The sequence below is a fragment of the Anguilla rostrata genome, chromosome 13, assembly GCF_018555375.3.
Source record: "Anguilla rostrata isolate EN2019 chromosome 13, ASM1855537v3, whole genome shotgun sequence".
Taxonomy (NCBI): Eukaryota; Metazoa; Chordata; class Actinopteri; order Anguilliformes; family Anguillidae; genus Anguilla; species Anguilla rostrata.
Genome location: NC_057945.1, coordinates 35,258,228 through 35,271,608, shown reverse-complemented (window position 1 = coordinate 35,271,608; position 13,381 = coordinate 35,258,228). Strand labels below are relative to the sequence as shown.

Sequence of the window (13,381 nt, the reverse complement as noted above, 5' to 3'; positions counted from 1 at the left end):
GAGAGAAGCTAACAGAGCCTTCTGTAGACTTAAGCGCATGTGACCGTTTCCGCGGCGACCTGTCCAGGGTGTATCCCTGCCTCTCGCCCAATGCAGACTGAGATAAGCTCCAGCAACCTCCGCGATCCTGACCAGGAATAAGTGGGTATAGATAATGGATGGATGGATGGAGGGATGGACTGTTTATGTGTATGTGTGTGCGTGTGCGTGTGCATGCGCGTGTGCGTGTGCGTGTGTGTGTATGTACCTGTTTGTGTGTGTGTGTGTGTGTGTGCTCCTGTATGATCAGACGTCTCTGTCCCTGCAGAAGGCTGTCTGAACCCTCACTGTGGGACTGGCTCCTGCAGGAGGGACAGAACTGCGGTGATTCGCACTGTTGTGTGAATGCGGCCGCAGCGCAGAGGGGAACGCCAGGCAGCCTTTCTGTGGTGGCTCTGGAGTTCAGAGGTCAAAGGTCAAAGGTCCCTGATGACTGCAGAGAAGCTCCCTGAGCAGGAGAGTCCTTCCTGGTTCCTCTCCGAAATCGCACGCCGCGTGTGCTTCCTGCCGAATCGCGCGTCTGCTTCCTGTCGGACCCCGGGGCTGGCTGGGGCTCAGCCCGTGCGGGATAGCGAGCCCCGTATTATCTGTTTACGATAAGCAGATTAATAACGGGCCCCCCGGCGACGGGCCCCCCGGTGATGGCGGCAGCAGACGCGCTCCGCAGCCTGGCGGGAGAGCGGGGGGGGCTTGGCAGCGCCCCTACATCATCCCCCGCTACGGCCCCCCCTGGTGCCGCCATCCCCCCCTCCCCAGCGTGGGCGTCCATCTGTGTGACACTGACGCTTGTGTGGGAGGCACCGCTGCTGCTGACTGGGGGGGGGGGGTGATAGGGATGGGGGGGGAATTGCTGGGAGCTGCGAAGGCCAGTCTTTCACTAACTGTTACCTCTCCTCTCTGTCTCCTCCTAGTGTCTGTACGGCTGCTACGTCCACTCCTCCATCATACCCACCTTCCACCGCAGGTGCTACTGGCTCCTCCAGGTAAGACCCTCCACCCTGTCAGAGCCCTGTGTGCTGCTCCACCCTGCTCTGTCCCTAAGAGAGCCAGAGCGCTACAGTCAGAGGGGGGGGGGAGGTATTAGCCTGGACCCACCTGGAGTGCAGGACTGACGTCAATACCTGCCATGGACAAATAGAATTACCTCTCACCTGCTTCCACACACACACACACACACACACACACACAGGCAGTCTCCTCTCTCACCCGGTCCTATTCCATATCTCTCTTTCACTCTGCCTCTCTCTCTCATTCTCTCTGCCTCGCTGTCTCTTTCTATCTCTCTCTCACTCTCTCGCTCTCTGCCTCTCTCTTTCTCTCTCTCTCTCTCTCTCTCTCTCTCTGTCTCTCTCTCCCTCTTTCATGCACACTCCAGTATTTTCTGGTCTGGTGAATAATTCAGGCCCTGTCAGGCTGTGTGCCCCCCCCCCCACCCCCCACCCCCCCCACGGCAGTGGTGGAGGGGGGGCGCTACATGTGCTGGCCAGTGGGGGGCGACGAGGGCGATCGATACAAACCCAGCCTTCCACGAGTGAGCAGTCACTGCCAGCCCCCCTCCTCCCTCCCCCTCTCTCTCTCTCTCTCTCTCTCCCCTCTCTCTCTCTCTCTCTCTCCCTCTCTCTCCTCCTCTCTCTCTCTCTCTCGCTCTCTCGCGTGCTCATAAAAGTAAAAAATGCATGCGGGGCTGGACTGAATCCTTCCTCGTAAACGTATCTTTGATCACTCCATCGCTCAGTGTCTTTTTCTTCTGCCACAGCGAGCGTGGCCTGTTTTTATGGGACTGGGGGAACGAGGGGGTGCGTGTGTGGGGTGTGTGGGGGGGGGTGGGGGTCCGGTAGGGGAGGCGGTGCATCCTCCTTTGATGCCGTTACATTTGACACCTGTTGGGGAGGCTCTTTGGTGTCGATTGTTATGTTTCGGGAGCTCTCCTCTCTGCTCGGCCTGTGAAGATCTCTGAGTCTAATTCCCAGCTAATGGAGCCGTGCGGGGAGATTAGACACAAACCCCCCCCCATCCCTCTTCTGTCTGACGGAGACAGATCAAAGAGTGCTCCCAAACTGTGGCTCGGACTTGGGGAGGCAAGCGGGGGGGTGGGGGGGGGAGTAGGAGGACACACTCTTCTCTTTATAAAGCACAGAAGCGCTTTCTCTCCCCCCTCCCTCTTGTGTATTAGTAAAAAAAAAAATGTAAAACCAGCGACGGCCGCGTGGGAGAGGCCCCTGCGCTCTCTTTCCGTCGCGGTGCGGGTGCGTCGCTTGTGAAAAAGACAGAGCCGCCGCCACTGCCGCCACCATCGTGTAGCGCGCGAGTCCCGCCAGGAGGCTCCGCCGTCCCCTCTGAAGGTCTCTGCCACCTTCCTCGCTCTGTGTTCCGTGCTCCGCTACGATCCGGTCCATTCCAGTCCGGTCCGGTCCGCTTCGGTCTGGTCCAGTCCGGTCCACTCCAATCCAGTCCGTTCCAGTCCGATCCGGTCCACTTTGGTCTGGTCCAGTCCGGTCCACTCCAATCCAGTCTGTTCCAGTCCGATCCGGTGCACTTTGGTCTGGTCCAGTCCGGTCCACTCAGATCCAGTCCATTCCAGTCCGATCCGGTTCGCTTCGGTCTGGTCCAGTGCGGTCCGGTTGCGGACCCTTCCTCTGTAACCCTTCGGTTTGAGCGTGCTCAGTGTGGGCTCTTTGTTCATTCCCTGGTGCCGGTGTTTTCACTGCACCACCAGTCATTAACGGTCAGGGGGGAAGAAAGGAGCTCAATCAGCACTGGAAGGAGAAGAAGAAATCTGGTTTTTGGGACAGGAGGTCTGTAATCTGCCACACCGAAAGGAGAAGAAAGAGAGAGATAATGGGGGGAAGGATGGAGGAGAGTGGACGAGGATGGAGGAGAGGAGAGGGGAGGAGTGGAGAGGATAGGAGAGAAGGGAGAGGAGGAGAGTTGAGGTGAGGACAGAGGAAGAAAGGAGAGAAAAAAAGAATGTAGAGAAGAGGAGAGAGGAGGGAAGAGAAAAAGGAAGAAAGGGGGAGAGCAGAGAAGAGCAGAGATGAGGAAAGGAGAGAACAGAAAAGGAAAAGGAGGGGGGTTGCAGATGTGAGCAGAGAAGAGGAGGGGAGGGAGGTACAGACAGGAAGAGTGCTTGTTTGATCTGATAATGAAATGACTCATAAGCCAGCAGGGTGCGCTGATTAATCTCGCCTGTGCAGGAGCCTCTTCGCTTCGCCCCGGCGTGGTGTGATTGATCACAAGAGCCGCTTCCCCCGCTCCCCCTAAAAACCTGGCCCGGAGAAACGCGGAGTATTCTCCTCGCACCGACGACACCCCAAAAACCCGCCTTTAATTTGGGCTCCCTGCAGCCGCACACGCTCAGTGTGCAGCATGCAGATTATACACACCCGAGACTCACTGCTGCATTCAAACATTCTGATACACAGTGGTTACCTTTTTTTTTTACTCATTACGGGCATGGAAACATTCGCTTGTGAGGAATTTCTTTCCCTAGTGTTTATATTTTTCATGAGTGGAGAGAGAGAGAGAGGGAGACAGAATGAGAATTTAAAAAACTCAAAATTCTCAAAAGACAGAGAGAGAGAGAGAGAGAGAGATGTGAAAGCACAATACTGCATTCAGAGTGCTGTCCATGGTGCTGAAAGAGCATAAAGTGTGTGTTGTGCACTGAGATTACACATAATTACACACAAACATACTGCAAGCTTTGCCGGTCCACCCAAAAATCCCATCATGCCTCTCTCTCTCCGTATATATGTACCATTTGCCTGACAACTCAGTTGAAGCATCTGGGAAACCCTGAAACACCCTCAGCTGTGGTAGTGATAGGCCGGGGAACTTCTCCGCTAGTTAGCGGTGCTGCGGTTCTTCCCCCCAGATCCTCTCAGGGCATCACTTCAGGCCGGAAGGTGATCTGTCTCCTGCACTCATGGGAACGTGTCCACTTATTTATTTATTTTATTTTGAGAAGCAGCAGCAGGCCTGCATTCCTGCTCATAACAATATCCACATAAAAATAAACAAAAATAAAAAAACTAACGCCCCCAGCCCAGGTGCTGTACACAGCAGCCAATCACAAGCTCTCCACCGTAGAGGCAGCCCAAGCTCAGGCCTATCCTATCCTGTCCTGACGGAGACCATTTCCTGCCTTTCAGTCAAAGCAGGCCGATCTTCATCCTACAGTGTTCGCCATCGCACTCCTCCTCCACAGCCAATGAAGAACAGACAGAGAGAGAGAGAGAGAGGGGGAGAGAAAGAGAGAAGGAGAAAGAGAGAGACAGAGGAGGAGAGGTGGAGGAATGGGAGGGTGCTGAATAATTCAGCATTGTAGTAAGGTGAAAAACGGAGAGTGAGCTGAACTGACGTACGCCTTGAGTTTTGGACGCCGCGCTGTTTCCACCTGAGCAGCAAGCCATTCCAGCACCAGCTTTAGGACCTGCAGGGCCCATATTACCCCACCCCGTCCTGTTACTTCACACCTGACTGCCCTAACTGCTCATTTGTCCCCTACTAACCCACGGAATGAGCTCGTTATTGAAATGGGGTGCTCAACACATCAGCTGTGGTGACCCCACCTATCCCAGAATGCCCTCCTGAAGCAGTTGGAATGGAGCTGTAAGGCTGGCGTTGAGACTGAGTGGACGGTTGCCCCCCCCCCCCCCCCCCCCCGGAGATGGTGATTTGTGTTTCCTATAACGTCAGGCCGATCCAGTGGCATTTATGGACTCCTGATTCATCAGTGAAGGCCCAAGATGTGCTGTGATAGAGAGGCGCTGCATTGCCATTGCTGGGCGTAGATAAGGCTGTGTGGAAGCACTGTAGGTTTTTAAGAACTGAGTCAGCGATGCTCGGTTAGGGGTGTACAAGGAGGAACACTGCATAGGTGTGTTGGACAAGATTGGTTTCCCAAAAACCAGAAGCACAAGCTGCTTCAGTTGAGATTTTGACAGTTGAAGAACTTCAGGACACCTTGAGGCATCCCAGATGGATGCATAAAAAGGTGTTCTAAGATTCTTGGACAGGAAATAAGAAAGTCTGTGCAATCTAGCTGGTCTATATCTATGTTCACAAAATCAACCCGCTGCTGACTGTGGGGAGGAATGGCTGAAAAGTCATGAACCATTTAAAAAGTTGAGCGCCCAATCACAGATTGATCCCAACCGGTATGATGAATCCTATTGGCTGGTGAAGCCATGCCCTCCTTTTTCATGGAGGGGGAGGGGCTAACGGAGGGACTGTGATGAGGTGATCACTTAGACTGCCCCGCCCCTGCAGCCCCGAGGGCCTGCGAAGGACTAGGACTCTGCCAGCGGTCGCGTGTAACAGTTGGGCCGGTCCAGCAGGGGGCGCTACACAGCTGTGAAAATTAGCCTCGTTTGCTGCGTTTCCTCTCATCCTGGTGTGAACCGCCGGCTGGCTTTTAGGGGAGCCGGAGCTGTAAAATGCCGTGTGACAGTTTCCATCAAGTCCTCTTATTACACCTCCCACAGAGTCCCCTTCTCTCCTCTTACAACGTCAACGTGTTCCCCTCACAAAAAACCTCCAATTTCACATTGAAAAGTGTTTCTCTGAGATGCAATTTATACCACTTGCACTCTGTCTCATTTCCTCTCTCTCTCACTCTCTCATACACAATCTCTCTATCAGGCACTCTCTCTCTCTCTTTCTTTCATACACACTCTCTCTCTTTCCCTCTCATACACACTCTCCCTCTCTCTCGCTCTCTCTTTCATACTCAGTCTCTCTGTCACATACACTCTCACTCTCTCTCTTTCATACACACTCTCTCTCGGTCTCTCTTTCATACAGTCTCTCTATCATGCACATTCTGTCTCTTCCTATCATACATACTCTCCCTTCTCTCATGCACGGTCTCTCTCTCACTCGCTTTCTCTCTCCCTCTCTGCTCTCTCGCTCATACACTCTACCATACACAATGTCACTCTCTTCCCTTCTACAGTCACACACACAGTGCTGGCATTGTCTACATCTCTATGTGACATATTTCTCTCTCTCCTCTCTCTCTCTCTCCCTCTCTCTCCTCTCTCTCTATCCGCATGCTGGTCCGCTGAGACCTCTCTGTTTTTGGCTTTGTCCGGGGAGAGAGGCGCTGCTCAAGGACAAAGCCGAAAAAAAAGAGTGATGGAGAAGTTAAAAATGCTGCCCCCCCCTGCCCCGCTGGTCATACACGGAGAGCGCCGCCTCTAGATGGGCTCCTGGTCGGCCTCCAGCACGTCCCCACGTAGCTCCAGACTGGCAGGTGTCCCCACGTATCGACGCGATATTGGCGGGACGCGGAGGAGCTGGACCGGGTGGGGTGGGGGGGGGGGGGGGGGTGAGTCAGAGAGCACAAACAACTGACATAAATCCCACAGCAATGATGCGCTGTATCATTAATCAGTGCACAGGTGAACCAGCCAGATGTGGAGGAGAGCCACACACACACACACAAACACACCCCCCCACACACACACACACACGTTCACACACGTTCACACACACCCACACACACACACACTCAGGCTGCCCGTCATTCCCAGCATGCTTTGCGCCGTCCTGACTCGTTCCTTAAACGCGCGCTGGCCCAGAGGAGACGGTGCGCAGCCACTGAGAAGGCCGGGGTCCTCCCTGCATGAGCAGAGGCTGTCCATCTTACTGCCCGCGCAGAAGTGCCCTCATCATTACCGCCGCGCACGCTTTGCTGAGTATTGTATTTCCGCGATCGATACCGCCCCCGCTCCAGGGCCCTGCCGGGCGGGATGGGGGGGCTAATAAGAGACGGGGTACTGCACCGCTTCGGAGGGTAACGGGTTCGAGCCCCGAGTTTGGGACCGCGCCTGTGTGTGTGCGTGCGTGTCCGTGGCCCTGGGGGTCGTTCCGATGCGAAGAGCGTTCGCTCGCGCCCGTCGAATGGCGGTAGAAGTCGCCGGGCCCCGCGGAGGAGGAGGAGGAGGCAGACGAGAAGCATCACAACAGTATGGAGCTAATCGAACGGAAAATGAATCCATTACTTTAACGAAGCAATTAAGAGGCTGTCACGCACCGCCGTGCATGTTTCGGGGCGGCGGCCGCCGTCGCTCTCCCTCCCTCCGCAAACCCCCCCACCCCCCCAATCCCTCGCCACTTCACGGGCTCAGCCGAGGCCCAAACTTTTCACCACCCGTTTGAGGAAGATCGAATTTCTTTCCTTTTTTGTTTTTTTTGTTTTTTTCGTTTCTGGGAAGTTGCGGCTGTTTCCAGTTGCTCCGTCTACTTGAGGACCCTCCTGTCCCACACCAGGGGGTGGGGCGGGGGGGTGAGGGAGGCGGGAGGAGGGGGGGGGGGGGAGGGCAGTCTGAGTGTTACTATTCCTGGGGGAAGGAGAGCGGTATAAATTCCTATTTTTCGCCACGGGGCCCGGCGCGGCAGCGGCAGCGGCAGCGGGACATCTTCAATCCGCTCGGCTGTTAAATATTGCATGAGCCTCAGATGGGGCGGGGCCGGGCTGAGATGGCGTCTGCTCCGTATAAATCAGCAGCCTCTGTGCCCGGCGCGTGGGTCGAGAGCCCAGGGTGTGTGGCGGAGGGGAGGCTGCATATTACCCTCTGCCAAGGCGCCAACTCCGCTGCCTGGCAGGTGACAAATAGTTTTTTAATTGCTTGAACCGGGAAAATCATTAGTCTCTCTTCCCTTTCCTTTGCCGAGGCACCAGCAAGACGTGCCTGTAATAATAATAGCAGCGCTTCTTGCTCTCACGCTGACTATTTTTAGACTGGGTACTTTAGAGAGGTTTAGTGTGTGTGTGTGTGTGTGTGCGCGTGTCTATGGCTGTATCTGGGGTTGTGTGTGTTCACATATGTGTGTGTTTGTGTATGTGTGTGTCGTGCGTGTGTACCTGTGTATGAGAATGTTTGTATGTCCGTGTGTGTGTGTGCGTGTGCGTGTGTGTGTGTCTGTGTCTGTGGCTGTGCGTGTGTACCTGTGTATGAGAATGTGTGTATGTCCGTGTGTGTGTGTGTGTGTGCGTATGTGTGTGTGTGAGTGTGTGTGTGTGCATGTGCGTGTGTGAGTGTGTGTGTGTGTGTGTGTGTGTGCGTGTGTGTGCGTGTGTTTGGGTGTGTGTTTGTCCATGTGTTTGGGTGTGTGTGTGTGTCTGTGTCTGTGGCTGTGTGTGTGTACATGTGTCTGGGGGTGCACATGCATTTGTGAATGGGGATGCAGAGGCTGCTCCAATTGACCTGATCGTGAACTGAATCAGGGCTCAGAGATGAGATCGGTGTCAGCACAGGCGTCTGATTGGCCCACGTTGTCAGCCCGAGCGTCTGATTGGCCCGAAGGCCAGACAGAGCAGTCACAGGCTGTGGCCTCCATGGGCCTGTGCTTACTGGTGAGATTGCAGTATTGATTTCCTTCACTCCTCTCTGCCCCTGTCATCTCTCTGTCCGTGTGCCCCATCATCTCTGCTTCACTCCCCCCCGGGGACCTTCAGTGTGCCTGTGTGTCTGTGTGTAGGAATGTGTGTGGGTGTGTGTGTGTGTGTAGGAATGTGTGTGGGTGTGTGTGTCTGTGTCTGTGTGTAGGAATGTGTGTGGGTGTGTGTGTGTGTGTGTCTGTGTGTAGGAATGTGTGGGTGGGTGTGTGTGTGTGAGTGTGTGTGTGTAGGAATGTGTGTGTGAGTGTGTGTAGGAAGTGTGTGTGTGTGTGTGTGTGTGTGTAGGAATGTGTGTGTGTGTGTGATGTGTGACAGTGTGTGTGTGTGTAGGATTTGTGTGTGTGGTGTGTGTGAGATATGGTGTGTTGTGTGTGTGTAGTGCTGTACCAGTGCCTGGAGGATCTGCTTTTATGGCTGCGTGGCCCAGCATGCATCTGTCTCTCTGCGACTCACAGAGCTCACATCCTTTTCCTAGAGTCACTCAGTGGCAGTGTCTCTGTGCTGAAATCACTCTATGGTGTCTCTGTGCTGTGATCCGAGTTCAGCAATGAGTCCTTCGTTGTCCGTACCCTACTCAGGACATCTCTGTATTTGTAATTCGTCTTATTCCATGTGGGGACCCCCTAAATCTTCTGCCCCACCAGGTGCTGTCGTTCCTGTGCGTGCAGTGTCATGCCACAGCCCCCTGCCCCCCTCTCCACCCCCTCCCCACCTCGCCTTCTCGCAAAAAACAGCCTCACATCTTCCCACTGAAGTCGGCCTTCTTTAATCCTTTCACACATGCATTATTTAAAAAAAGGAAATTGGGATCAAAACGGTGTGCCAAACTTGAGCTTTGCCTTTGCCCAGCTCAGTTAAACAGGCCCCCTGTATTCAGACAGCCGCATGTACGATGCGCAAAAAAAAGGGAGGGGCCATTCTTACGGTGTGAGTCCTTTCAAGGTCAATCCCAGCACCCCTCAGAGTGGTCACATGACCCCTCAGCGCCTGCGGAGGCCCCACTTCAAAATCACTCAGTTCTGGATGCGTGAGCGATGCTCCACTAAGCCCATTCTAGTGTACTCTACACCGCACGGGGGGGGGGGGGGGGGGGTGCTTTAGTGCTGTATTCCTAATGCGCAAGTCCTCACTTGGCACCAAAAACGTGTCTCTCATACACAGCGCCTCCCATTCAGAGCGTTAAAAAAAATAGAAAGAGGTTAAGCTCCGCCCCCCCTCTCGGCAGGCCTCGGCCACGCCCAGCCGGCTGTTAGCCACGCCCACGCCCTCCCGGGCTCGGCTTGGCCTGCCGGACCAGTGAAGGAACGCTCATTTGCAAGTTAGATAAATCCTTTGAATGTTTTATTGATGCAAACAAATTAGCCCGTGGGCCCCAGACAGTAACTAATGGAAGCAGTGCCTCATGCTAGGGTAGCAGCCTTCCCCCGCTTCCGAAAGACTGATGCCTGCTCTCCTGCCCCTTAATTATTCCGACTGCAAACCATGCGCTGTTTTTTAAATTCTTTTTTTTTTTTTTAAAGGCACGTTACTTATTGCAACCTCTGTGATATTCGGCTCAGGAACCAACGATTCTCATTAGTTCCTCTGGAGAGGAAAAAAAAAAAAAGCACAACAACAAAATAAGAAAATAGCAAAACAGCTCGGAGGAAATTAAAATGCAGCTCAGTAGCATGTGATCCCAAGGAGAATGTGGACAAGCTGGTGCGTTGGTGTGTGTGTGTGTGTGCGTTGGTGTGTGTGTGAATGTGCGTTTGTGTGTGTGTGCGTTGTGTGTTGCGTGTGCAGGCGTGTCTGTGTGTGTGTGTCTGTGTGTGTGTCTTTGTGTTTTTATGCATAAACATCATTAGTTTTATGCTCGTCTCACAGAGAATGGGTGTCAGATTGTGTCTGAGTGCTGTTTGCATGTTTAATTGCAGATTTAATTTTCCTTTCTTACCAAACCTGTGCGGTTTTATTTTCAGCCCATCCTACATGCCCAATAAAATGACCATATGCTCAAAACGCACTTAAACAACTAAAACACTGCCACATAATCCTGACCCAGGAAACCCTTCACAGCTCTCTGTGCTGCACGCGTCTCTCTCAGAAACATGCAGACTTTACGTATAGAACACACATTATACACACTCACATGCTGTATGTAAGGTCCTCTCACACTGGCACATTAGCACACACACAAACACACACACGCGCACGCATACACAGCACACATGCAAACACACACACACACACACACACCACACACACAAACACACACGCGCATGCATACACACCACACACGCATACACACACACACCACACACACACACACTAACACTCACACGCGCACGCATACACACCACACATGCAAACACACACACACCACACACACACACACTAACACTCACACGCGCACGCATACACAGCACACATGCAAACACACACACACACCACACACACAAACACAAACACACACATGCACACACAGACCCTCTCTCACACACACAGGCCCTCTCTCACACACAGGCCCTCTCACACACACAGGCCCTCTCACACACACAGGCCCTCTCTCACACACACAGGCCCTCACACACACACAGGCCCTCTCACACACACAGGCCCTCTCACACACACAGGCCCTCTCACACACACAGGCCCTCTCACACACATGCACACATACACACACAGTGCACACACAGGCCCTCTCACACACACATGCACACACAGGCCCTCTCACACACACACACACACACACTCACACACACACGCACACACAGGCCCTCTCACACACACACACTGCCAGGCCAAGTCAGCTTTGATTCCCTGTGTCCGAGGGAGGAACAATAGGGGAAGTGATGTCATCAAAGGCTGAAGTCTTCAAAGGCGGGATGGAGTGGTGATGGAGCAGGGGGAGGGGGGGGGGGTGCTTTGATGTGGCCCCCAGGGGCCCGGGGCCAGTTTGCTGGAGAGGAACAGACAGGAGCCCACCAGAGAGAAGGGCCCCAGGGCCGGGGGGCCCCTGCTCCGGCTGGGCCCTCTGATCAGCGCTGGATGGTGATCGCTAAGGACAGCGCTGCTGCTCCTCTCTGCCCCAGCACCGGGCCCCCAGTCCTCACCCCCAGCCCCTCACACCTGTACCGCCCTGCGTGTGTGTGTGAGTGTGTGTGTGTGTGTGTCTGTATGGGTGTGTGTGTGTATGTGTGCGCTTGGTTGTGTGTGTGTGTGTGTGTCTGTGTGTGTGAGTGTGTGTGTGTGTGTGTGTGTGTGAAACTGCGTCACACCTCAGCGTCACACTGACTCACACCCAGGCAGCAGCTGCTCAGTGTAACGAGTCCATAAACACCTCAGTCAGGCCCCAAAACGGAGAGCCTGACTCACACGTCACCCTCCGCTCGAACCCGGACACTGTGATTCCTGCCTCTTTTTAACGCACCTTCAGCACTTCAGCAGCTTCCCCTTAAAGCCCGCCGCCCGGCCGCGCCCCGCCCTGCTGGTGAAACGCGGAGACGTCACCGAGGCCGCGCGCGTCGGCCATGTTTGTACGCCGTCTCGCCGCCGCGCTCTCTCTCTCCCCCCCCGCGCTCCTCGCGTTAGCGGACGTGGCGGGAAGTTTCTCGGAGTCGCGGGGCTGTCGGGGGGGGGGGGGGCGTGTGCGTGTCCTTTTTTATTTTGCGCAGGGAGCGGGCCCTCCTCACCCCGGGGTCCCCCGGCAGGCCCACGACCGCGGCTCTGCTTGATGGAGTCGCCGCGGTTACCGTCTCCGCCCCGCCCTCGGCCCTCGCCGCATGCATTTATTAACGTCCCGCTCTTTCCCGCCAATTTGTGTCTCATCCACATCCCTCAAGGCCCAGGGCTGCGCCCCCCCCCCCCTTCTCCCCTCTCTGACATTGTGGGGGTTCTTTTTCTTCTTCTTCTTCTTCTTCTACTTCTTCCTCTGAGAATAAACTCCACCGCGGACTGTGCCACCATCACTCCTTTTTATCTCTCCCTGTCTTTCTCTTTCTGTCTCTTTGTCTTTGTCCCTCTCTCTCCCTCCCTCCCTCCCTCCCTCTCCGGTGGGTGATTGGGAAACTTGGGGGGAGATGTGCTGTGCGAAGTGCCGCGTCAGCATCTGTGCTTTAGTGATTAATACCATATTGATGGTCTCAATTAATTTCCTATTATGCCGCAGAAGGCCCGGGACATGCTAGCTCTGCCGCTTCCCACAATTTGTTTAAGAAAGATTTTCAATGGCAGCTGAGTCTCAGAGCGGAGCAGCCTGCAGAGTGTGTGTGTGTGTGCGTGTGTGTGAGTGTGTGTGTGTGTGTGAGTGTGAGAGAGAGAGGGACAGTGTGTGTGTGCGTGTGTGTGTGAGAGAGAGAGACAATGTGTTTGTGTGTGAGAGAGAGAGATAGACAGTGTGTGTGTGTGTGTGTGTGTGTGAGTGTGTGTGTGTGAGAGAGAGGGACAGTGTGTGTGTGCGTGTGTGTGTGTGAGAGAGAGAGACAATGTGTTTGTGTGTGTGTGAGAGAGAGAGATAGACAGTGTGTGTGTGTGTGTGTGTGAGTGAGTGAGAGTGAGAGAGACAGTGTGTGTGTGTGTGTGTATAGGTGGCTGTGTATGTGTGTGTGTGCAAGTATGCACGTGTATAGATGCTTGTGCTCGTGTACGTGTGTATGTGTGTGTGTGTGTGTGTGTGTGTGTGTCTGTTGGTGCGTGAGATGCATTCATTCATTGGAGATTGAAGCTGTTGAATGTATTTTTTTTATCACCAATATTGTGCAGTTACACTCTATGACCATTTGCTGACTCAGTGAATGCCAGTCCATGGCTTTTGGGTCCAGTTTGTTACACATGTCATTTAAACAAAGCTTTCAAATCATTTTCAGGAGCTCTTACACAGAAGTGCCTCATCGGGGATTCATTTAGCTTCCTGGATCACCTGTTCGCCTCTGTCTGTGAGGCTCTTCTCTCTCT

General features: G+C 54.1%; 1 protein-coding gene across 1 annotated transcript in view; it reads left to right on the top strand.

Moving 5' to 3' along the window:
* LOC135238573 (calmodulin-binding transcription activator 1-like) overlaps positions 1–13,381 on the top strand; it is a 443,511-nt gene that overhangs the window by 314,666 nt on the left and 115,464 nt on the right. Inside the window, 1 exon segment of the mRNA XM_064306622.1 lies at positions 951–1,022. Coding sequence (XP_064162692.1) covers positions 951–1,022 — 72 coding nt within the window.